The 27,483-nt window shown below is 33.7% G+C and overlaps 1 protein-coding gene and 1 pseudogene across 1 annotated transcript in view; both read right to left on the bottom strand.

The window, feature by feature from the left end:
* Positions 1-27,483, bottom strand: part of Xpo4 (exportin 4) — a 118,374-nt gene that overhangs the window by 31,827 nt on the left and 59,064 nt on the right. The window contains exons 7-9 of the mRNA XM_027941573.2: positions 13,105-13,217; positions 8,582-8,739; positions 8,150-8,324 (exon numbers count right to left, since the gene is read on the bottom strand). Coding sequence (XP_027797374.1) covers positions 8,150-8,324; positions 8,582-8,739; positions 13,105-13,217 — 446 coding nt within the window. The remainder of the gene's footprint in view (positions 1-8,149; positions 8,325-8,581; positions 8,740-13,104; positions 13,218-27,483) is intronic.
* On the bottom strand, positions 21,795-22,671 carry LOC114097598 (peroxisome biogenesis factor 2-like; annotated as a pseudogene).

Genomic DNA, 27,483 nt, shown 5'->3' with positions numbered 1-27,483 from the left:
CTATAGTATAATATTCAATGATACAGTTATAGGAATACATATATATGATTAAAAACTTTAAAGGAAAGAAATGATAAGACTTCAGACCAGTAGTCAGTCATCTCTGCTGTTGGGAGTAGAGTAGGAGAACACTGAGGGAGATGAACCTTAAATATAACATGCTAATAGTCTCAAGCATCAGGTACTCCAAATGCTGGAGTTGAGTTGTGGGTTCACACATAGCTATTTTACTACATTTTAGAACTACATATATGTTGTATATGTCATCATAAAGTCACATATGATTGAGGATGAATGACAGAATACATATAAAATAACCAAAAAGAGTGCTAAAACACCTAAGCACAGTACTTGATTTGTTGTCAGTAGTGGGAAAAGGTGGTTTTATCCTTCAACAAAAATGTATGAAATGCTAAGAGCTGAATACTGGAACACAGATGAATAAAATACTTTCTTCCCATAGAAACATCTGTGGCCTGTTTATATACTTAACAAAGCATGTGCTTCACAGACATCATTTGTTAGGTCTTAACAGTTTATCTTGCCAAAATAAACAGACTGATAACATATCTTAATGGGAACTTCAGAACAGCATCCTCTGACCTATATTTCAAAAGGAAAAGAAACGGACCACTTTCTAAGAACTTTATGTTGTTTTTTTAGTATGTATCAAATACATGTTATCATAGTTGATACATTAAAAATTTTAAATAAAAACATAAAAGTCTTATACAGCTTTCTATCAGTGAAAGAGTTTTCAACAATTCCTTCTATAAAGCCCTGATACAAGCAAAAGAGAAAATCACAGGTAGACTCTAAGTTCCTACTCATTGGATGGCAATTTAAAATAAAAACTATAGACCCCTAAAAAAAAATTCTGGTAACCTGTGAATACCAGTACAAGTAACTCATCAGGCAAAGTGTGAGAAATATGGTTGATGACAATTGGCTACTAGATCTTCCAGTGTAGAAGTATAATCACAGAGAACTGAAACCTAACCTAGCTCTTTTTCATAATCCTTTGGCCCTGCTCCATAGCCACTCTGGCCAAAACCCAGCAGCGAAGCCAGCAGCACGTGCACAGAGATGACTAAGGAGACCAAGCTAGACACTATGTGCTCATGCACCCGGTATTGTCAGGCCTGCTGCCAGAAAGGCTTTGGAGAGGGGCTTAGAGCTTATGAGACTACTTGACCCCACTTTACTCCATTTGGAAATGGAGGGTAGAGAAGGTAATCAAAATATGATATCAGCACTTCTCTTTCAATGCCCATAATTAACTTGCAAGTGCATAAGAAGTTATATGCAGCCCTTCAGACACAGGGGGAAAAAATCCTGTTTTTATGCTTTGGTAATTATGTTGAATATATAATTCAAAAGCAGTGGTTAATATTTTTGTGAAAATGTTGCCAAACGAAGCTTTTGAAAGAAAATTTTCAGTATGTCAACCTGTCCCCAACCCTTGACATACTGAATTTCAGAGATTAAAATTAACGTTGTTGTATGATTCTAATTGTATAACACTCTAGACACTTCAGAAACAGTGAAAAGATTAGTGGTTGTCAGGGGCTAATGGGGTAGGGTGGGATGTATAAGTGAAACACAGAGGATCTGATTTTTTTTGGTACTGGAGATTGAACTCAGGGGCACCTGACCACTGAGCCACATCCCCAACCCTACTTTGTATTTATTTAGAGACAGCGTCTCATTGAGTTGCTTAGTACCTCACTTTTGCTGAAGCTGGCTTTGAACTCATGATTCTCCTGCCTCAGCCTCCCAAGCCACTGGGATTACAAGCCTGAGGATTTGATTTTTAAGACAGTGAAACTATTCTGTATGATACTACAATGGTGGACACAATATATATTTATCCAAACCCATAGAATTTACAACACCAAGAATAAACTCTCATGGATATACAATGGACTCTGGACGATAATGATGTGTCAGTATAGGTTCATTAACTCTAAAAAATGTACCACACTCTGAGGAGGGATAGTATTGGAGGGAGGTTGATGGGGAGGAGGCTGTGCACATTGCTACTGGGGGAATATGGAACTCTGTATTTTCACTCAGATTGTGCTATGAACCTAGAATTGCACTACGATATGTCTTTATATTTTTATCCATCTACATAAATCTAATATTAGGCACTGTAAAAGCATACAAGATAAATATTATACCAAAGGAGTTAAAAGTTTGGTTCTTATATTGAAAACAACTCCAAATCTATTCCTAGCAATGATGGAACTATGGTTCCCAGTAGATATCGGCTATAATTCTTCCCACTACATTTTTTCCCACAAACAGCAAATAACCAAATCTTCTCCATGAATTTGAAAATCTCTTTCTCTCAATCATCAAATCTTACTTTCCTATCACTTTCCTCTCTCCCTGGTGCTGAGGATTGAACCCAGGGTCTCACATATACTAGGCAAGCTCTACCACTGGGCTATATTCCTCAACCCCAAATTATTTTCACATTTACATAACAAGGGGTTATGCAAGAAAAGTATGATTTGCCTATATGATTGTACAAGCCTATAATCCCAGCTACTCAGGAGGCTGAAGCAGGAAGATCACAAATTTCAGACATGCCTGAGCAACTTAGTGAAATCCAGTCTCAAAATAAAAAATAAAAAAGGACAGTGATGTAGTTTAGAAGTAGAGTGCTTAGGTAGCATGTATGAGGCCTTGGGTTCCAAACTCCAGTACAGAGAGAGAGAGAGAGAAAGACAGAAAAAAAAGCAATGAGATGGATGAGAAATTTTATTAAAGGAAAAAAAATTTAAGAAGCTCCTTAGCCTTGTGGAACTCTGGGTTCCATATTTCCAACCTGAGGCTACTGCTGTGTTATGGTTTTTAAGAAATTGAGCATGAAAATCAAATTCAACTACCACAGATGGAAGAAACGGGGATAATGTTAAAAGAACACAGGCTGGGAAGTTCACTAACAGAAAAATCATCTGGCAGAAGCAAGTTATGCAATAAAACTTGCTTACAATAAACAGGATGGGGATAAAAATTCAGGCTCTATCAATATATCATTTTAAAAATCTGGGTGACTAATACAGAATTGTTTATTCTATTATTCTTCATAATAGCATAATATATAAAATTTACACTTTGTATGATGAAATATTTCAAAAAGGTGAAAATTTACAGGCTATAGCACAATCACCAAACTCAATGATAAATCACACACACAAAAAAATTTACACTGCCTAGTATAAAACATTAACAAGGACTTACGAACAAAATGGAAGAGCCATGCTTGTTTATATTGTTACTCCTCTGCTGTAAGTATTTTAGACTCTTGCCTAATATAGTATCATTTTAGATAAATATGTTAATAGACAAAAGTGACAGAAGAGTGATAAATGGATCCCTCTATTTAAGAAAGTAAGAATTTAGAAACCTTTGAAATCAATCCATTATCTAATTATATTGGTTTTTCTAGCTAGTCCTTAACAAAATTAACATAACTTCAGAGTACCTATGCAGCTGACAGTATTCCTGGCTTCTGAAATCCCCCAAGAGAAATTGATTTAATAGACAAGTATTGCAGCTGTCAGTAGAATCCTATAGACAGATGACTTAATTAAAAAAAAAAAAAAAAACTTACCCCTATAAAAACATGAACAAGTTTTAATTTACAGAACAAGTTTTTAAATGTTTTACTCTGGTTAACGTACTTTCTTCCTTTGTAAATGCTCTTTGCATTTTTTGTTTTTTGATTTTGCAATGCTTGGTAGAATCCAAGGCTTGCACATGCTAGGCAAGTATTCCATAACTGAGCTACATCCCACCCCTGAATTTCCAAATTCTTAATGCAAAGTAATGCATACATATTATACATCACACCTGGCACATAGTAGCTGTTAACACATATTTCTGAAACCAAATTAACCTATTAGTATTCCTAAATGGGTTGACATCTGGGGAACTCCTTTGACTTACAATGGATTGAAGGGCAATCTTTTTCACTGCACTCTAGCATTCATTTTTGAACTGGATCCACAGGGTTCATGTTCATATTTATGTTTCTAATGCTAGCATTATAAACAATAACAGGGATGTTGCATGGAACAATATTATCACAGTAAATAAGCTTTATTCTACATCTATCATACACTATCTCAAGTACAAGAATTCTGTAAAATTTAAACACTGGTTATGTATTAGGATTTAAACAATCAGAACTGAGTTATAACCAAATCACAAAACATTGAATAGTAAAATTATAATCCAACCACAATAAAATAAAACATTAACATAATTCTTATTAACACTTCTTATAGTAAGTATATTTTATACTAAGGTATAATGGTAACCAGTTTTTTCCAAATATCATCATAGAGCTAAAACTATGGTTGTTATTATTATAAAGCAATGTACTTTCAATGTATAAGGTTTAAAAAATACTCATGCATCTCATTTCCATTTTTCCTATGATCTTTTATGCTAGAGAAATGCATGCAGGTGAACAGAGTCTGGACAGTCACCTTGCTCTCTCTATTATCATTAAATAATAGCTATCAGAACCACTGAGCAAGGGATGTTGGTAGGGATTCTCAAAAAAGCTTTTCTTTCATGAGAGAAGATGCAAGTTATTTACACTGTACTGACATCACCATTCTAGAAAATAAGGGCTGGGCATGCAGTTCAATGGTAGAGGTATGCCTACCATGTGTGAGGCCCTGAGTTCAATCACCAGCACCACAAAAACAGACAAATAAATAAATTGATTAATTAAATATTTTTTTTCTTATCATGGAAATGCCAAGATTTCTCTTAATCTTCTCAATCTGTAATTTAGCTTTACTATATTCATTTTCATCATATCTTGTCTCCACAAAGTGATCACCCAATGAACAAGACAAGAGTAGATTTTGAATCAAGAATGCTGACCTTTAAATGCCCTCACTTGCTAAATTATTCTACTGCATTGCACTCTTTAAGGAACTTCCTAACAAGTTTATTAAATCCTTTTCTACCTTATCTTGTTGGTCCTGAGATTAGGTTATAAATGTACTAAAACCAAATGTAAAGTTCTTCCTTCATAAAGTAAAATCTACCATCACACCTCCCTTTACACACACATCAAAATACATACACAGAACACATTGCTGTCATTACATTTTATTCAATCTGTTGCATGGCCTCTCTGATGATCCTACTTGTGAAATGAACTAAAAATACTCTACAGATAAAATAAATCAAGAAAGAAACTGATATAGAGTTCAGGTCATATCTTCCTCAAATTTCACTAAATTAATACAAATGCATGTACTAACATAATAAATATTTTGATATAGTTGGTATATTAAAATGAACAATTATTAGAATTTTAATCTTCAAGACAATACTGTTTCATCTCTACTATCATTCTCACTTCCTCAGTCCAGAAACAGATAATAATTAGACTTGGGGATATAATAAAAAACATTTTTATGCGGCATCATGAAATCTCAAGAAATACCAAAAAACTTTAACAGAACAACTTGGCTAAAGACGGGAACTTTTTTTGATTCTCAGTTTACTGCAGGTCAAATGACAGTCATAAATATAATGTTCACGCAAAGGCAAAAGTCACTAAGCAAGGACATATTTCAAAAACACACCAGTATCAAAATTTTTCTTCCTATGAAAATGTTCTTTTTTTCCCTTTTGGTATAGCAATATAGTTACTATCAAAGATAAGATTTGCTTAGAAAAACAGAATCTAGCATTATTCCTAAAGAAATAGCAGTTCTGAAAAAAGTATTATAATAAAACAAGTCTATCTGCAAAACATGTTTTCTTACAGAAAAGAAGCTCTTTCAATATTAAAGACAAACAAAAAAAGTCTTTTAAAATTGAAATTACAAAAAATTATTGGTTTGTACAAAATAAAACTTAATCAGTCTTACATAGTAACAGTACATAAAATACAGAGAGCATCAACCATCTTAAAGGTTCATTTTTAAAAAATTATTATTTTACATTTCAGTGTGCATACTACACAGGAACTTTCATACAGTTAATCCATACCATAAAATATCAGAGATTATCATTCTGACTTTACCAATGAGAAAACAAATTCAGAAAAGGGGAAGCAGCTTGCCTAAAATCCTGCACTTTACAACTACTCAGCTCATGACTGTATTATCTCTCCCACCAAATTTCATGATCTTTCAATACCACACTGGATCCTTTTTTTTTTTTTTAATGAATTAATGTCCCCAAATTTCCTTAAAAAATCATTCCCTCATACACTTTTCCAGCTCAGGACAACTACTACGTGTTATGAACTAATAATGCAACCAGGGGGTGACCAAGGAAACAAAAGATAATACAGTCTGTCCAGACAATCTGATTTGACTGGATTTGTTCATGAACTTTTAGTATTAGCTATATATTCCCCAGACAATAAAACACTGAAGCTGAAATGACATATAGGAGGATTTGTTTAGTCTTCATTCAAGTCACTGTGCAAGGGCTACTACCCCTTCAGATGTCAGCTTCACCAAACCTCCCAATGTGGCTTCCACAATTAAAAAGCTTTAAACAAACTGTTACCCTCTGTTCTTTATAATGGGTGACCAATTACTTTTAAAAATAACCATTAAATATATCAATTAAAATAATTAAAACATCTAAAAATACAACACTTTACTTAAATGAAACCTATGAGGCACATCGGAGCATGCCCTCTTGTGAAACAAGCAGAAGATGTACCTGCTTCTCTGAAAGTTTATATAGGCTTTCCATACCCCAATACTTCTATGTTAAAACTTGACAGAAAAATTGTCAAGTTGAGGGCCTCCTGCTTAAAATAAATAAATTTTCAATGTAAAATTTGCAAACCACTAATGTCATATATCTTTAGCAATTTTTGAAATGTTAGGACTACTCTTAAACAAACAGAAACTAAAAGGTAGCTATGTTTCTAAATATCTGATCAACATGCTAAATCTTTAATCTACCTGGCTTAGGGGAGAAAATAAACCAAGAGGGAAAAGTACAAAAGCCATGTTAAATGAGTCCTAACCAGTTCAAAATCTGGAATCATTTGAGAAGAGTTTGAGTAACACTTGAATACTTAAATTTTCTATGGACTTTCACGTTTAGAACATAAAATTACTTCCCTAGGAAATTCAAACCCCACATATAATGGCTTTAACTTTCTATTCCTCTACTACTTAAATGTTTTCCATCAGATAAATCCTTTTCTGACCCAGCTACTTTCCTCTCATCAAATCACTAAAGTGCCCAATTACATAAACACAATCATTTCCAAGTTCTTAATTTTCTGAAGACCTCTGAAGGGATTCAAAAAGCCGACACAGTGCCAGAGTTCCACCAAAACTACTTGGGATTTAACATAAAATCCTAACAGATATCTACAAATACTGTTTTTAATTTTATAATCTTTTAAAAGACTCACATTTTGATTCATGAAAGAGAATTTCAACAATAACTTTTGTAGGGGAAAAAATCTATTATTTTCCATGATTAATGTAGCTATTCACAGTAACTTATAAAAGCAGCTGTGTTTTCAAGGGTTTTAGTACGTGTGTTCTAAATTTAAATATAAACTTGAAAATGTACATCTGAAAATCTGTGCTAAAAATTATCATTAGTATTATTATTAGTCTTAATTTTAATGTAAATTAGATCCTACCAAAATATACTATTAAGCCTTTCTACCAAAAAATAATAAGCATCTAATCAAAATAAGCATGGCTACAATTTGAACTGCATCATGTTTACATAATTTCCCAAAAAGTCCAAAATAAAAATTATCAAAATAAATACATATACATATAAAATTACACATAATCACACCATATACAACAAAGCAGTACCCTGCTAAATTGTGAAATGGGGTTTTCACAAAACTTTTAATAGAAGTAATGAATTCCAATTATCTCAAAATTAAAATCTTAAGACCAATAACTTTCACCTGTTTTGAACCCCCAAATTTTAAATGTCATGTTTCCAAACACATGTTGCCAACTAACTTACATATATGAACAAATTCGTAATTTAACAACAGCTACTACCACTCACTTAAAATAGTTACATGTCATAAGAAAATGTTACAAAGACAGCATAAATTTCCTCATGAAAAAAGGACACGATTTATTTTACAATAGTCACTCACCACTTCTTCCAATGCAGCACTTCGCCCAAAAGAACAAGTGAGGTGTGTGAGGCAGTTAACAAAGGAGGAGAAAAGTTCATTGGGAATGGCAGTTAAAACATTTCGAGGGAACACAGTTATCAGGTTGCTGATAATGCTGGAGATTCCTACAGCTTCAGAATCTTCTATTTCAATTCTATAAACCAAGTAATGAGGATTATTATTAAGTGGTAGTAGAAGAAAAATTACAACTCATTTCCAAACATGCAAGTATTATCACTTACTCATTTTTAAAAGTATATCTCTGCGTATTAATTCCAAATTAGCCACATGACTTCACTTCAAAATACAAAACGGAGGAAAAAAACCACTACTTTCTTTTTTCCTTCACTCTTAAACACAAGGAAAACTCGGAAAGTTCCCTTTTCAGTTATAAAGGGTAAATATACCTACCCATTGATAGTATTCAGCAATCCCTCAATGAAGTGTGCTAGATAATCAACTTGTGATCCTTCATCTGGGAAGATGGGTCCATGAAGAGAAGCTAACTGGGCAAGGCACTGTAAAGAATCTTGTGCCATATCTGAATCTTCTCTGATTTTTCGATGTACCTGTTAGAAAGAATTACTAATCCATAAAAATAAATTCTTCTTTTGTAAGGGTCACGTGTCTACATGCCGAATGAGGTAAGAGAAAAATTCACTGTAGCTGATTATTTCTAGAAAATTAACTCCTGAATTAAACTAATTTGAAAATTGCCCCTCAGTCCACCTGACATTATAGCCCACGATTTTAAACCTATCAATTAATTTTTAACTGAGGGCTACCTACATTTTGAAAATTGAACCGTCTCCAGCATGTTATGACAAAGAGAGAAACAGATGCCAGCCAGTCAGACATACTGCTTATTCTAAAAACAGCAACAACGACAGTCATCTGTATTATGCTAACTATGTCTCACTACAGCTTCTTGCTAAAGTTAGCAGACAAGTTCAATCAAGAGTATATAGATGCTGCTTTAGTGGAAGTAAACAGTCGCAAATTTAGAAAATCAATATACCATTCAATCCCTTACATTCATTCATTCATTCAAACAACTTGAGTCTATGCTTTCATTAATTCTGAAACTGCTTACAATTTGTTTGAATCTCATTTTATCCTACATCACTGCTTTATATAATACTAAAATTGTTTTAAATAAAAATTTCATTTAAATTATACATTAATCCATTTATTATTTTTATTTTTTTTAGTCATACATGACAGCAGACTGTATTTAAAAATCCATTTAAAAGCGCATCTTGATTTGATTTCTATTGTGCAATACTAATGTGAAATGCTTATACAATGTTCCATATGAAAGGAAATGCTCCCCAAATATTGCATTCTAATTTTACGGTATTATTAATATTCTCAGATATTAAAGGTTTCATTCTATGATATGAAAAATAAATAAACAAAAAATATTCAGTGAAGAATTATATGGCAACTATTCATCTAAGCCCACCTGATATTTACTATGACCATTTTCTATAACCATTGCCCTTCTTCCAATGTCCACACTAGTGTAACCCTTTTCTTTCCTACACAAACTCTCAACTTTGTAAATGCTCAGAGCTGAACATTTATTATTTCAGGTTATATTCACTTTGGCTCTAAAAATAATTTATAAATTACTTGATGTCAGAATATTTCTTTTAAATATTCACTGGTAGAATGCTGGTCACAGTGAACACAATAACTTATTATTCACTGATTGATTCCAGAAATACTTAATCACTGAACTTCCTACTGTTCTAGTCAAGAAATTTAAAACACCATGACAACTCTAAAGATTTCAAAGTTAATCTATTGACATGCTTAAAATGTGTTACACTCTTTGGTCTAGAATGAGACTTGGAAAACCACCACCCATGGTTTTTGTATGATCACGAGGTTGCAACTAGTTTTTTCATGTATATGTAATAAGGAAAAAAAATCAAAATAATATATACCATAACCTGTGAAAATTATACAAAATTCATATTTTAATGACTATCAATAAAGTTTAAATGGAACACTTGGCCATGCTTGTTTATTTATTACCTTAGGCCACTTCTGTGCTATAATGGAGAGTGGAGCGTGACCATATGATGTGCAAAAGTCTAAAATATTTATTATTTGGCCCAATAATAGAAAAAGTTCATCAATCCCAGGTCTAAAATACAAATATTCTTCAAGCTATAGTCCATTGTATTATATGTTTTATATAGTAAATTCAAGATAAAATATATAAATTCAAATATACACTGTCTAGTTTGTGAACTTGAATACAACATTTTGATATGCTCTTTATCAATAAACTATAAATTGAAGTGTGATGTGCAAGGATACATTCTACCAACAGCTACAAAGTAGTCTGGAGCAAGAGAAACCCTGCTTACAAGCTCCTCTACCCACTGAGACAGATGGTTGATCACTGCTGGTCTATTAGTAAGGAATTGAAAAAATATCCTCAATGAACTAGCTAATGTTGATAATGTAAAATTAACTGTCCTTGACAATGTAAAGTTTACTATCTTTGGAGCTGCCTATATTGTGCAAGCTTAATTTATTTTCCCCAAAATATCATAAAATTCATGATAAACAATTCTTATATATTCTTGCCCTTCTTCTAATGTCCACACTACAAAAAGAGTTTCCTTACACACAAACTTGTATTTCAATTAAAAACTGAATTCATCACTTGAATAAAGGAAAGAGGTGAGGGATAAGAGGAGCAGGTCTAGCAGGACTCCCAGAGCAGTTAAGAGTGAGGCTATTCATCAAGACAAGAAAGCAAGTTAGTAAGATGACAAATTCTACTGGAACATGTTAAATGTGAGAAGTCTGTGGTCCATCCAAATTGAAATATCCAGTAAGCACTTGGGATTACGAAGCTCTGGGAAACTGAAGCAGCCTGTGCTGAATATAGATTTGGAAGTCATCAGTGAAATGGTGCCTAAAGTCCTACGCGTGGAAGCAACAGTCCCAAGAAAGTGTATAAAGTCAGCAAAGTTGGAAACTAAGATAAGAACACCAATATTTATGCAATGAGCAAAGAAAGAAAAGACCATAAGCAAGATCAGGTAGAATCTGTCAAAAAAAAAAAAAAAAAAAAAGCAGGAGGAAAACCTAGTAAGACTGGGATTTTTCCCTAAGACCTTATGGAGAAAGAAAAGTCAAGACGTTTATAAATTTCTGAGGGGCACAAGGCAACCAAAAATACTCCAAATTTCAAATGTGATCAACAAATTAGTCTTGACCTCATGTGAGAGTATATTTATGTATATCTATTCAAATCTACCATAATAGTGATGTACACTGGAAAAGTGCTTTAAATTAGGCAATGAATTCACATAAGTGAAACTGAATTTAACAAAAATCAAATTAAATAGAAAAGTGAGCCATTATGATTTTTGTGACAAAATTATTACAAAATTAAATTGTTTATAAACTGTTTAAATGAAAAGGCACAAATAAAACTGCTAAAATAACAAAGTCAAAAAGGGTTAATTTTCAAATTCAAAAGTTATTTGCATGTGGTAGTTCACAGCTGACAGGAGCAGCTGTCTGGTTTGTCTAGACAGCTGTTCAGATTTGGTGGAGTTGTTTCCAGTATTGCGGACAAGTTTTTCACCTTTTCAAAAACTGCTGGAGTGGGATCTACTTTCAGTCCAGTGAATAATACAAAGAAGTGAACTTGGACCCCTATTAAAACAATTCCTGTCAGATGAGGCAGGCAATAGTTTTACATTTTAGTTACAATTATCTCTTTGATCTTGATAGTGTTTTAGTCATCATTTCTCTGATTTAAAACAAAAAAAAATATTAGGCGATTAATGCTCAGGGTGGATAACCTTGTTCCATGTATTTTAAAATATATACTGCAGAACTACAATATTATGCTTATGCATAATATTTTCAAAATACAAAAGAAGGTAAGAAACTATAACGGTTGGAATTCAGCAAACTAGCTTTCTTTTTTAATTGGTCTTTATTTGGATTTTTGTCCAAGTCATCATATCTAACTAACTAGTGTATTCATCCTATAACTGCAAATTAGCACCCAACACACACATACTTTTTGTTTTTTAAATTCTACTAGGGAAACTTTTTGGCAAATATGAATATACTGCTTATTTCTTGTATCTAACCAAAAATAATGAGGAGTATTTAAATTTATACTTGAAATAAATTGCTATTAAATAATACTAACTTAACCCAGCTCTTATGCTGTTCTGTAGTAGTGGAGGTCTGTTCAAAGACATCTCTAAGTGTGGCTGGAGATCACTAAAGGTTCCTAAGATCCTGCCATTTGTCTGTGAGAGCAAAACTGCTTTCATAGTATAAACACAGTACCTGCCTTTTCCAGTCTCACTGTCTCAAATGTATAAGGCCACATGATACAGAATACCAACTGAATGCAAATGAGACAAGAAAATCTATTGTCTTCTATTTAGCCAGACTTTAGAGATTTGTAAAAATACAAAGGAAACAAAAAAGAAAGTAAAACAATGTTACTCTTCTCACAAAATATTTTTTGTTTTCAAAAACAAATGTTTATTTGTTCATTAAAATGTTATGACTATGCCGTTACTATGCAAAGGCTCTGGGTTTTTTAAAAATGAATTAATAAATTATTTTTCAAAGTTAGCTTGAATTTTTAATAAAGCAAATATAATAGCTATGGTTAAACATAAGCTAAACTAAAGCTCTTTGGAATACTCAACTTTTAAGAGTGTAAAAAGTCTGAGAAGCTCTAGGATACCAAACCCTTAATAATTCACAATATATTTTGTAAATAAGCAAGAACCTTTTTATGTAATTTATTTAGGCAAATATATTAATGAAAGGATTATAAAGGAGAAAAGCAATTGTCCTGTTCTATTTAAAAATACAAAGGCATTTCCTCTTTTCCATGGCCCTTGCTATCAGAAATGAAGACTAACACTTACTGTGAAGAAAAGTTCCATAACTCTGCTGTCCAGAAGAGTCTCCCGCCAGGACTCTGTTGGCTTCAACAGCACATTTTGTGAGGATTCAAACATAGCTATATAATGTCTGCCCAGTTATCTGGTGTCAAGGTCAACAACAATAACATTCTTACTTTGTCTAAAGTATAAGTATACCCTAAATATAACAGGAGCCATCCAGAAAGAATGCAATGGAAACAGTTCAAGCCTCTTCACATATGCCACATAATTCATGCATGAAGCTAAGGAATAAAAGGCATTAAGCGCTGAAAGAAAAAAAAAAAAGAATGCTATAGGAATGCAAGATACCAGTTTCATAGTAATTATGTGTCATGCTATAGGGATATGCGAACTCTGATAATCAGAGAACTCCATGGTGGCAACAAAAGAAAAAAACACGACTTGCAAACAGAAGCCAAGACACACAAAAAGAAGAATCAATTTCTGCACATTTGTCCCATCATTTCCCCAATACTTTTAACAGTTAACGATATATAGCCCATTTGGAAAAATAAGCAATTTTTCCAAAAGAAATACATTCACTGGGAAATTTTTAAAAAAAAAGGCAAGAATAAACTCATATCATACTTAAGAGGAAAAACACTCCCATATCATAGTACCAAATATTAAGTCCAAACAAAGAACTAATCAGTTGGCATAAAACTTTATACTTATTTAACATCCCCAGACTACACAGAAATTTATAGGCTATTCAGGTATCAAACATGCTTCAAATGGAATACTGTTTTTACTATAAATAAAGCAACATATCTATAAATTTGTAGGTGTTTGTAACTATAATTCACTCAATGAGGCTTTTTAGAAAAATGGGAAAGCTGTTTAGGGATAAAGATAGTATTATGCCCCTTGCATTGCTAATCAATGTCCAGCTCAAATACCTCTAGGAAACATCCACATCATTCAATGAGAAATTTTAACAATAGTTATCTAAGACTACAGTTAGGAAGGAAGGAAGGAAGGAAGGAAGGAAGGAAGGAAGGAAGGAAGGAAGGAGAGAGAGAGAGAGAGAGAGAGAGAGAGAGAGAGAGAGAGAGAGAGAGAGAGAGAGAGAAGGAAAAAGAAAAAGAAATTAGGTATAAATTCAAACACAATATTTTCACTAAAGCCCAAATCATTATTTTTAGAAGTATTCACAAAGAAAATTAAAGGCTGACAATGACTCAGAAAATATTTTTTGAAGTCAGCTTAACCCCTTTTTAAGAAAGTTAACATTTTCTCTCTGAAAATTGGGAAGGAACACTGAGTTGCTTCTAAAAAATCACTCCTGAAATGTTCTGCAACTCCATTAACTGGATTAACAAAAATGAAACCCAAATCAGGTTCACGTAAACTTCACTTTTCTCTTCCTTTACTGCCCCCTTGTGGGGGTGTAGGGAAAGAGTCAGAGATCAAAGGAAAGGTTAAACCTGAATTTTAAAGGTGGGATAGGGAACAATGAACACTGAGAGTTATAGTGAGTTAATTTTCTTAGGAGGCACCTGTTTTCACACAATACAATATACTACTTGGATACTAGATCTTTTTCCATGGTGAAAAAATGGTTTAATTATCTCCTACAGAAACTGAAGTATTTATGGGTGAAATTTTTCTGACATCTAGTATTTGCTTCAATATACTCTAGGGCTGGCAGAGTATACAAGAAATAAGACTGGCTGTGAACTTATAGCTGTTGAAATCAGGTATTCTATTTGGAATCTATCTTTGAAATTTTCCATAATAAAGGAAGAAAGGAGCTTTAGTACATAAAATAAATCCTCTGATTCTACTTCATAAAAATGGAAAACTATTCCATTTATACTTCTCCATTTTCATTATCCTTATTATCAATGTGCCATTTATTTAATTAAAAGGTAACTTTTGGTATATAAATTGTTCAGGAATGAAATTTATTTACTAAGCTATATTAAATACTGTGTAGAGCAAAATTGTGAGAATTATGCCAATCTAGTTTTAGTTCCTAGGAATTTGCAATCTGATATTAAAATGGTATTAAATTGCTTACTTTTTGAATATCCAAATATAACATACAAAATATATGTTCATAATCGCTAAACATCTTCAATGAGGAAAATTTTGAGTTAAAATTCTATGTGCTTATAAAAGGTGTCATGATTTCATTCACTTATTTATTTACTTACTTATGATATGGGTCCTCATTGTCTTACCCAGGCTGGTCTCAGAACTATAGATGTGTACCAAATGGGTTCACACAATCACAATAAAATGGCAGGTTTCAGAGCAAACCCTACACCATTTTAGTGGCTAGCAGACAGCACAAAGCTTCAGGGTAAGAAGGCAAATACTTCATGTGTTGTAACCACAGGAGAAAGCTAAACTCTCCAAGCTCCAGTCAGTTCAAGTATAGGAGAAGTGGGGTGGCAAAAGCAAAGGAACTAATATGTATGGGTTTTGCTACTTTTAGAAATACAGAAAAATTTATTCCACGTGACTCCCACATTCTAAGCCTGCCAGTGACATTCAGCAAGGAGTGCAACAAAGCTTTTAAGTATGTAAGAGAAGAACACAAAGATTTATTAAAGGAAACTAAACCAAAATGTAGGTTCTTATATAATTCTCTGCCTTTTTTATTCATTATAAAAAGTAAATAATCCACAAATACTTCTGCATCCCAGTTATTCATATTAAGGGGGTCAGAGAGAAGGCTTTTCCAAATATGAAATGGAATTCACTGCAACTTCTCACCTAAAAGTCCTGTTCAAAATCATCAAATCTTACTTCTTTAAATCTTGTCTTCAGGCTCTCCTGATCATGGTCTGTTTTTAAAACACACTATCTTTAATGCCCAATCTGAATGCTTAAAATTGTTTACAAAACTGATGAACAGAATATTAAGATCTGAATTTCTTACATATGGCCAAAAGCATGAGGAGATTTATGAATTTTATGTCTGACACCTATCAGAAAAGACTCTTCTCCTTAATTATTTTAAGGTTCATGTAAGTTTTGTTTTTCACTTTAACTCCAAATCTGGAAAGAATTTTTTCTGGCATGACATTTCCTCTCTATTAAGAAAGTACACTTGAAATGCACCATGTAGAGGCTGCACTTATTTTCGCCAAAAAATCTACACTGAACAACCCTGCAGACCTAACCACCTTCTTTTTATCAGTCAACATAGCGTGCCACTAAGAACACCACTTTTTCATAACAAAAATGTAGAAACAATATAACTTTTATAGCGACATTGAAATGAAAAGCTAAACATTAAAACAATAAAAAGAACAATGTAATGAGCTGGGATTATGGCTCAGTAGTAGAGCGCTTGCCTAGCATTGTGTGAGGCACTGGGTTCAATCACCAGCACCACCACATAAACAAACTAAACAAACAAAATAATGGTATTATGTTAAAAAAAAAAAAAGTAATAATGAATATAACAAATTTAAAGAACTAAGGTAATTCAATTTTTAACTTGGAATTCCCAAATATTCCTGTATACAAGCATTAGAAATCTCAAAAATACCATTCCTTCCCATCGATACATACAACTGTAATGCACCAATAAAAATACCATTTCTATCCCAGATAATTCTTAATGTAGAATACTTTTTTAAAAACAAAACCACTATCATCAGAATTAAAAAATTTAGCACTTCAATTCTTAGAACATTATTTTCAAAAATTATTTAAAGGTTATCATTTCATTTTTACTAAAACAATAGTTTCCTTTTAAAAAGTTTTATAAGTCTTGGGCTGGGGTTGTGGCTCAGTGGTACAATGCTTGTCTAGCACATGTGAGGCACTGAGGTCAATCCTAGCATCACACAAAAATAAATAATTAAAATAAAGGTGTGTCCATCTACAATTAAAAATATATTTTAAAAAAAATTGTATAAGTCTTGGCTTATAGACATTACTTTAATATGCTATAATATCTGGATATCATATTTTTATCTTTTTAAAACAAATATGTCACCAATAAAAGAGCAACTTGACAATGAACTATTATAAGTAATATTTTATTACAAATATTATACTTTTTATACAAATATTATACTCAGATTTATCAGATATCACAACATATTGGCATTGATTAAACAGCTATCATTTTACCAAAATTCAAATTAAGGGTAAATTCAGAAAGTTCTTGGGCTATGGTCAAGAAATACATTTATACATTTTTCTAAAGCAAAGACTTAACTCATTTAATATGTATTTTGTATCAGAGAATTCATTTCTTTGTAACAACAAAAACCCACAATTCCACCAATAAGATAGTCAAATAGAATTGTTCTCTTTTAAGAATCCTATTTCTATATCTTTTTAAAAATTTGTCATATACATCCAATCTTTATTTTCCCATGTTTCACTAACATTAAGTTATACAATGGTTTCCAGGAGTTATACAATGGTTTCTTCTTAGCCAGGGTTCCAGCAAGGGATCCAGCTCTGAGGTGTTAAAACTTAACCATTCTTCTAAGCTCAATGCCACCTTAATCCCCTGGAAAATCAGTTAACAGTAACATGCAAATTCTACTGTACCATAAAACAGTAACTCCCTATTCCCTGCTTCCTCTCCACGAAGACACTATCTAGCTCTAGCTCTAAAATTTTCCATTTAGGAAAGCCCACCAACTTCTGAGAAACACACTTATAAGAAATACACTTATGTCCTATTCTAGAAGTGTATAACCAGAAACAAACACACACTAGGCCAATAGCCAGAAGCACAAGCTTAATGGCACCCTGCTACTGACTATCATTGGATAATCCTATTAAGTCTTTGGTCTCAAGTTCTCCAACACAGACAGTATAATCAGTAGGAGGTTTTGTTTGTTTGTTTTATTGAGTGGTATTGGAATTGAACCCAGAGCTTTAGGCAGCAAGAGCTCTACCACTGGGCCATATCTTCAGTCCCACCTCTCTTTTTAATTTTGAGACAGGGTCTTGCTAAGTTGCCCAGACTGGATGAAATTCCAATCCTCCTGCATCAGGTTCCCAAGTAGATGGAATTACATGCATGTGCCACAAGTACATACATCTTACTTTGAAGAGGAGAACTGTAATCTTTGGAAATAACACAGGACTTTATATATGAAAATAAGTTCTTGTTCATTTACTAACACGTTTAGTAAAAATATTTTGTGGTGGTGACTGACAGTTAAAAAAAATTAAATGAGTCATACAATACCTACAAATCATCCTTGAGCAAATGTGGACAGTCTGAAAATTTCCATTGCCTATTCTTATTAGTATTTTACAATCTAGGGAGATGTTGCAATAACAATGGACATTTTCCAAAGCAATGAATACTTTAATCTCTCCATCTTTCTATATTCTTTTTTAAACTACTTCAGGAGCAAGAGAAAGTCCACTTTCTCTTCTTAAATATTTAACCTTTTTCATCATTAATTTTTCAAAAAATTAAAAACTGCTATTTCTCTGGCACAGCAAAGAACCAATGAGTCCAATCTGATAGATATTTAAATTAAACAAAAGGGGGAAATGTTACAGTCTGTAAACAAGTCAAGATGGCGCCTGGCATTTTGCAGAGGGAGTGGTTTGTGAAGTAATGCCAGCGAGCCATTAAGTGTGGAGATTCCTTATTGGTTGACTGATGTATCTAGTTTATGTTAATTAAGATAAGCTGTGTGGAATGTATATATACCCCTCCTGTCCTACAATAAACGGCTCCCACTCCTGCTGTATCAATGTACACAAGTTGCTCGTCACCCCCGGTTATTTTGCTGCAGCCGGACTGCGGCACATTTGGCCCAAGCAATCAAAAAAGTTCTTAAAATAGATGAGTACTACCTCACTCAAACACTTTCTCAAGCCTTGCCTCCTAAGATTGAGTTTGGCCTGAATGAAAACCTCAAATTTAGATGACTGCTTCTGTTTTCCACTACCAATTCATGATCCAATGAACTTACCTCTAGAGAGTTAAATTAAAGAAAAATCTTCTTTAACTAAAACCAAATCATATCCACAAAAATTGAATGCCAATAAGAGTGATTATAACCAAACTAAAAAAAGAAATATTACTAAAGCCAATATACCTGCCAAACATTGTTATTACAAAATGATACTGTCATTTACCACTGCCACTGCCAAAACCCATAAGCATTTATGGGCACCAGGTGAACTACTACATAAACACACATCCAAGAACTGTCCTAACACTTCTAAACTGCCTTCCTTCAATGATTATTTGTTAAACATCTGTGTAGTTGTTTACAATTCAGTGAGCAAAAGCATAATCCATGCTTTCATAAAGCTTTGTAAAATGGGTAACAGATATTACTTAATAATACTTAAATAAACTAACAAATAAAATAGCAACCAAGAAGTGAGTAAGCCAAATGAGAAGAAATCACATATGACATGCTATGAAGCCACAGCCAAAGAAAGCTGATCTAGTCCAGGGTACACAGCTGAAGTATGAGTAGTGGGTGACTGGGGCAAGGACAGGGAAAATCTATCCAGGCAAAGAAAACACCATGGGCAAAGGTGCCAGGGCAGAAGGAAACCTAACCTGTAAGTGTGACCAGAAAGAGCATGGAGGAAAGATCTAAAAGGAAGTAGAGATAAAGACCATCCAGGACCTTCAAAGCCTATTTTAGAATGAGATCATTTAAGACAGAGAATCGCAGAACAAGACACTTTTGATGGACAATAATCTAAAATAAAGTAAGTAGCAGAAGAGTTTTGCCTTTCAACAGAGATGGGTACACAAAGGCCAAAGAAATTAGTTCACTGGGGTGAAGGGTAATTTTAACATCTAACGGATCCCAAGAGCTATGGACTTTGCACAACCCAGGCCTAGTTGGATGGATGCTTTCATAAATCATCTTCTGTACACAGGAAACCTACATATAGAAATCATTTAAGAAATAATGATTTATAGCTAGGCACAATGGTGTAAGCTGAGACAGGAGGATCTCAAGTTCAAAGCCAGCCTCGGCAACTTAGCGAGACCATAAGCAAATTAGTGAGACCCTGTCCCAAAATAAAAAATAAAAAGGGCTGGGGATGTGGCACAGTTGGTTAAATGTTCAATCCCCAGTACAAAAGGGGGGAGAGGGAGGGAGGGAGGGAGGAAGGTTTACAGATGACATGACATAATCATGTATGTAGAAAATAAAGAAAAGAACCCTAAACATGCCACTAGAGTTAACAAATGAATTTGGCAAGATAACAGACAAAAGATCAACTACAAAAAAAAAAATCATTTCTATTTACTTGCAACTAACAATATGAAAGCAACAGTTAAAAAAAAAAAAACCAACTCCAGAGCTGGGGCTGTAGCTCAATGGTAGATTGCCTGCCTCACATGTGTGAGGCACTGGGTTTGATTCTCAGCACCACATAAAAATAAAAAAAATAAAGATATTATATCCATCTACAACTAAAAAATATATTTAAAAAAAAAACTCCATTTAGTGAGAGGCCAAGTTCAATTCCCAGTTCTGCCTCCCCCTGCAAAAAAAAACTCCATTTATAATTGACTTAAGAATAAAATACTTAACGAATAAATTTAACGAAAGTTCTTTTTAAACTATAAAAACTGTTCAAAGATCACTTGTAAAAATCTTAACAAGCTAATCACAAAGTAATCCCTATCAAAATTCCACAGATTTGGTTTTTGCGACTTTGATAAGTTGATAAACTAAATTTCATATGAAAATATAAGGAACATAAACAAAATAATTTTGAAACAGAAGAATGAAGCTGACACTCTCAATTTCAAAACTTACCACAGTCACAATAATAAAGACAGGATGGTACTGGCATAAAACAGACACAGACCAATGGATTGAACTGAGAGGCATAAATAAACCTTCAACATTTATACTCAAATAAACTTCCAAAAGGGGGCCAAAACAATTCAATTTGGAAAGAATACTGTTTTCAATAAATGAGACTGGAACAACAGGATATTCATATACAAAATAAAGAATTTGAACACCTACTTTATGCCAAATATAAAAATTTACTAAAAAACGACAGACCTGAATTTAAGTTTTAAGAGTCAAAATCATAAAACTCTTTGAAGAAAATATAAGAGTACATCTTTGTGACTTTAATTAGGCAAAGCCATCTTAAATATGACACCAAAAGCACAAACAATAAAATACAGATAAATTGGACATCATCAAAGTTTTACAGTTGCTAAGGGACTTGTACCTAGAACTAGTATAAGGAACTTTAAAAAATTAATTTTTTTCCATTCATCAAAATCTTTTTAGAATCCATCCTCTTTCTAGAAGTAGCAAAATGAAGGAGCATCGTTAGTAGTTATCTAACCAACACTCCCCATTATTCTTTTTTTCAAAAAAATTTAAACAGACATAATACTTTTATTTTATTTATTTATTTTTATGTGATACTGAGAATCAAACCCAGTGCCTCACACCTGCCAGGCAAGTGCTCTACCACTGAGCCATAATCCCAGCCCCACTCTCCCTTATTCTTGACATTAAAAATTGAATGCAATGATTTTTTAAAAAAGAACATTTACTTAACACATTGATTCACATCATTTCCAGTGGTTAGAATTCAGTTATGCTTGGAAAGAACAGAAGACAGTAGCTGAAAAGCACACTTAAATATTATACTTAAGATGACTAATATTAAAGATTTAAACATAATACATTTTTCCTCAGAGAAAACAATTTCAGTTTCTAAAAAACATTCATTTCTGACATCTCAATTCCTAATTTCAGTGGCTGCACCCTGTGCACTTAACTTTGCAGCACATGTGTGACAAGTAAGAAACTATTCTTAACATAGTAAAAACAGAAGGTGTGTTTATGCCCTATGGTGTAAGGCATGGCAGGCCAATCTCTAGAGGGAACTTTCTTTGCCACTGGTGACTATTGCACTGCCACTATCAGAAGCACCAGTAAGAAGGAAAAGATATACCATGAAAATAACTTGCCTTTCAATTTCTGAATATTGCTAAGTGGTATAAGAAAGACCAGAAGCTCAGAAAAACTATGCCACAGAAGCTCATTATTCACATTCTCAAAATCAACTTCACAGATGTTTTGGAACTTGCAAAACAAAAGTGCAAACTTTCCCTTTGAAGGAAAATCAAAAAATTAATTCACCTAATTTCAAAAATCCAACCACAAAATTCATGCACTGTTTGACTTTCCCAATTGATCCTAAAAGAGGGTTTCAAAACTGATCATAGCATCATTCTTGTAATCACCTCCCACCAACAACATAAATAGCATACCAGAGCTTATGATCTTTTTACTCAGTGGCTGCTGACATCTCAAGTTTGGAGGAGGGGAGATTAAAACATTTTTCCTATTGAATATTCAAAACTGTCCCCTCAGTGGCAAATTTTGAAGTAGATGGTGACTCTCCATAAGAAAAGTCACATCAGCGCTTTCACTTTTGGCTCAAAGCAAATTAACAGCCCTGGCTTAAATCTATGAAAGCACTGAGTGAAACAGGAACAAACTAGCTGCTCCAGGACCTTGTTTAGCTCAAACTTTAAACTGACTTATTCTAAGCACTATTTGTATCCTCTATATTCTCTTCTCTGAAAGCCATGTCTTCTCTGACTGTCTCTTCTCCCACTTCCTGCCCACAGCTATGACAGGATTTTTGCTGCAAGTATCAGGAGCCTATGGAATCTACAAAATGTCCACGTTCCATGTAACATTTTCTGAAACATTCTTAGGAAAGCTTGGCTTTTCCTGATGTTACCCAGACTTCTGGAACTGTGGGCATCACAACTCAATTATTTCAAAAAGAAAAACTACCTAATTAGAAACTGGACAAAAAAATCTAAATACACAGTTCTCCAAAGATATATAAATAGTCAACAACCACATGAAAAGTTCATTAGCACTTACCACAAATGTAAATAAAAGCCACAATGAGATATCACTTCATACCCAGTAGGGTAGTTATAAACTACTAGTGAGGACAGAAACTGGAATTCTCACACACTTCAAAGATAATATAAAATGGTGCGCTATTATGAAAAACAGCCAAGGACTTGCTCCAAATGATAAATAATAAATGTGTAGTTACCATACAACCCAGCCAACCGTAATTCTAGGTATTTACCCAACAAAATGAAATATATATCCATACAAAAACTTGTACATCAACTTTCACAGCAGCATTATTATATTCTGGTCACTACCTTCAAAAAGAGTGAAAAATTCAAATGCCCTTCAATGGATGAACAGACAAAAAATAAAATGTTATATCCATCCAATAGAATATTATTTGTGAACAAAATAAAATAAAGATACAAGTTACCACATGGATACACCCTGAAAACATGTCAGGTGAAAGATAAAACTGACTACAAACTATGTATTGTCTATTTCCATTTAATTAAAATGCCCAAAATAGGCAAATTTATAGATATAGAAAGTGGACTAATGGTTGACATGGGTGGGAATGGATAAGAGAATGAGGAAAAGGGGAGGATGACTGCTAAAGCGGGCAGGGTTTCTTTTTAGGGTGATGACTAATTTTCTAATATTTGTGGTGAAGAAATGTATAGTTACTCTTTTAAGAATAAACTTAAAACAGTAACTATACATTTTAAATATGTAACTTATATGTTATGTAATTATATCTCAATGCTTTTCTTTTTTAAAAAGAGACAAGGCTAAGTTTCCTTGTGCCTCAAAATTTTGTCATCTCTATGTTGGTCTTTTGTATATCAATGCTAAAAGGGTTTATTGTGGTGGTGGTGATACAGGGGATTGAACATGCTAGGAAAGTACTCCACTGAGGACCTACAACCCAAAGCTTTTTATTTTATTTTCAGACAAGATCTTGCTAGTTACCCAGACTGGCCTTGAACTTGTGATACTCTCCTCAGCCTCCTGAATAGCTGGCATTATAGGCATGCCACTATCTGGCTTGAACACAAGTTTTAGAATATGAATCATCAATTAAGAATAACACTGGTTTTAATAAGAGATAAGACATAATGCCTCAAATACACATTTTAGTTTACTTGTTTTAATTAGAGTTTAAAATCTTGATCAAGATTACTGTACATGACAATTCTGACTTCATCTGCTCTGTGAAGTTAAAACTGATATAAAATGAAGAATATTTACTAATCTTCAGTAGACTTTATAAATGCAGAATCTTAGGCTGGGGTTGTGGCTTGGTAGTAGAGCACTTACTTTCCATGTGTGAGGCACTGGATTTGATTCTCAGCACCACAAATAAATAAATGAACAAAATAAAGGTCCATCAACAACTTAAAAAATATTTTTAAAAAATGTAGAATCTAAAACTAAGAGTTCAAAGGGGCTACATTAACTCTACTGGCTTAGGAGCTTCCTCAACAAGACTCCAAAAGTGCAAGAAGTAAGATCAAGAATCAATAAACGGGATGAATTCAAAACTAAAAAAGCTTTTTCACAGCAAATAAAGGAAACAATCAAGAACACAGAGAGCCTACAGAATGGGAGAAAATCTTTGCCACCGTACCTCAGAGCAAAAACTTAACGCCCAAAACCCAAATAACAATGAATAAATGGGCAAATGAACTAACAGACACTTCACAAAAGAAGAAACATTTGTGGTTAACAAATATATTTAAAAATGTTCAACATCTCTAGCAATTAGAGAAATGCAAATTAAAACTACACTGTGTTTCCATCTCATTCCATTCCGAATGGCAACAATCAAGAATACAAGTAACAATAAATGTTGGCAAGGATGTGGAGAAAAGGGTGGCTCATTCATAAGTTGCTGGTAAAACTGCAAATTGGTGCAACCACTCTGGAAAGTAGTATGGAGATTCCTCAAAACCTAGGAATGGAACCATAATTTGACCCAGTTATAGCACTTCTCAGTATATATCCAAAGGAGTTAAAATCAACATGCTACAGTGACACAGCCACATCAATGTTTACAGCAGTTCAATTCACAATAGCTCAGCTATGAAAGCAACCTAGTACCCTTCAGCAGATGAATGGATAAAGAAAATGTGGCATATATACATAATGGAATATTACTCAGCCATAAAAAGAATGGCTTTATGATATATGCTGGTAAATGGATGGATCTTGATACTACTATGCTAAGTGGAAAAAAGCCTATCCGAAGAAAGAAGAAGAAAAAAAAAACAACAAAGATTGAATATTCTGATATGTGGATGCTACCACACAAAAAGGGTGAGAGAGGGAAGAAAAGAAGTTCAATGGGAAATGAAGGGAAGGAAGAAGGACGGGAGTAGGAAAGACAGGGGAATGAATCTGACATAACTTTCCTATGTACATATATAGGAAATACACCATAGTGTATCTCCACATCATGTACAACCAAAAGACTGGGATGGACCCTAAAGATATATTCCATGTTTGTATAAAAATGTCAAAAAACTCTACTGTCATATGTAACTAAAGCTCATTAGGGAGACTTTTTTCTAGCATTCAGTGATTCTTCCCTGCTCCTCCACTATTTTAAACTATATAAAATAATAAGTGAAAAGTCTGTGAGCTTGTAAAAAAAAAAAAAAAAACTGCATATCACAGCTCTAGCAGTAGCAAACACCTTAGAAGATCTTCCCTTCTCTTTCCTCTGATCAGCTGCAGTTCAATTGCCAAATGGCAGTTTCATTTCCTTTTATACTTCAACGACCTTCTCATCTGTGGTGGTTACAGTGATTACAGTGAGATACAGCAGGTTATGTAACTATGAGTACTGCAGGTCATATCACAGGCAAGGGGAGAGGGATGGGGGACACCAAACAAGTACAGAACTATAAAATTAAACAATGTTTATGAAATGTTACATAGGTTAAGTTCAGCAGAGTCAACTATGCCTGAAGTCTAAAGGAACTCTTATTCCCCAATATTTCCTCCCAGGTGATTTCTACACTTCATTCCTCTACTTCAACTAGACAAAGTTGATCAAATTACCTTAAGAACATGGGTCATCAAGGTTGGCAACATCTATCAACACATGGCTTTTTACCTTCCTCACTACCTCAAGTAAGCCTGACCTATCTCAATACCCACATCATTGGTAACACTACAATATCACATTTTCTTTCCTAAATCCTAACTTCTCCCCTTGGGAAATAAATAGATCACTTAAACCACAAAACATAACCTTCCCTTGGCCAAACTCCCACTCCCTGAAGCCATCACAGCTGATGCTCTATGAAATAACTACACTTCATTCTCTACTTAATTACAATCACTACTCAATCAGAAGTGTATGGCTTTGGCTTTTGCACCTGTCCCTTAACACAAACAGATCTCCCGATGATCAACTATACCTAACTAATATCAGATGTAGACTGCAAATACCCTCCAATTTACCCTTGGGTAACAGATGATACTGACCACCTTTATTGTTTGAAATTCTCATCTGTTTCTCAAATTCTCCTTGTCTGGTTCTCCCCTCCACTGTGTTAACTGGCCTTCTCCAATCTCTTTCGATTCTTCTTGCTTTTTGACTATTGCTGCACCAAGGGTCCCGACACTGCTCCTCTTTGCTTGTTTTTGGATGACCTCTCCCACTCCTTTTTAGCTTCAATATTCTCATCACAGGAATGACTCCCAAAACTCTAACCTTAACCTCCTCTATAATGTAATTCCACTGACAGGAGGCAGCTGACCTGCAAAGCAGCATGAAGGATAAGGAAGGCTCAAGAGATCATCTGAAAGGCTTCACTAAGATATAATTCACAATTTTCTCAATAAGCATATAACTTTTGTATATTCATAGTTTACTATATTCAGAACCACAAATCTAATTTTAGAACATTTTCATCACCTGAGAAAGCAGCTCTTTATGCTTTAGCAATCATCTCCTATGTCTTCCCAACTACCTCCCATTCTATATAACCACTAATTTGTCTCTGATTTGCTTGTTCTAAACTTTTCATATAAATGCAGGAAGACAACATGAGGTCTTTTGTGAATGGCTTCTTTTCTCAGTACAATGTTTTCAAAGTTCACCGACATTGTTTCATGTATCAGAACTTCCTTCATTCCTTTTAACTGACAAACAATATTCTATTTTATGTGTTTGCTGCATTTTGTTTATCCATCTATTAGTCAGTGAACATTAGGGTTGTTCCTACTTTTTGAAATTATGAAAAATATTGCTTATTGTATAAGTTTTGGTGTGGATGAATATTTACATTTCATACCCAATAACTGCATGTTGTAGGGTTCTTCTGCACACTGTGACATGTTCGGCAATATCCCTGGCCTCTATCCACTAATTGCCCATAGCACTCTCCCAGTTACAGCAAGCAAACTTGTCTCCAAACACTGCCAAATGGCCCAACTGGGCGGCATGTCCCAGCTGAAAGCCTGGCAACACATACCAACACATGGCTTCTTCTACTAGAGAACTATGATTTCT

The sequence above is a fragment of the Marmota flaviventris genome, chromosome 4, assembly GCF_047511675.1.
Source record: "Marmota flaviventris isolate mMarFla1 chromosome 4, mMarFla1.hap1, whole genome shotgun sequence".
Classification (NCBI taxonomy): domain Eukaryota; kingdom Metazoa; phylum Chordata; class Mammalia; order Rodentia; family Sciuridae; genus Marmota; species Marmota flaviventris.
The sequence above is the reverse complement of the archived record's forward strand: the minus strand, read 5'-3'. Positions and strand labels throughout refer to the sequence as shown.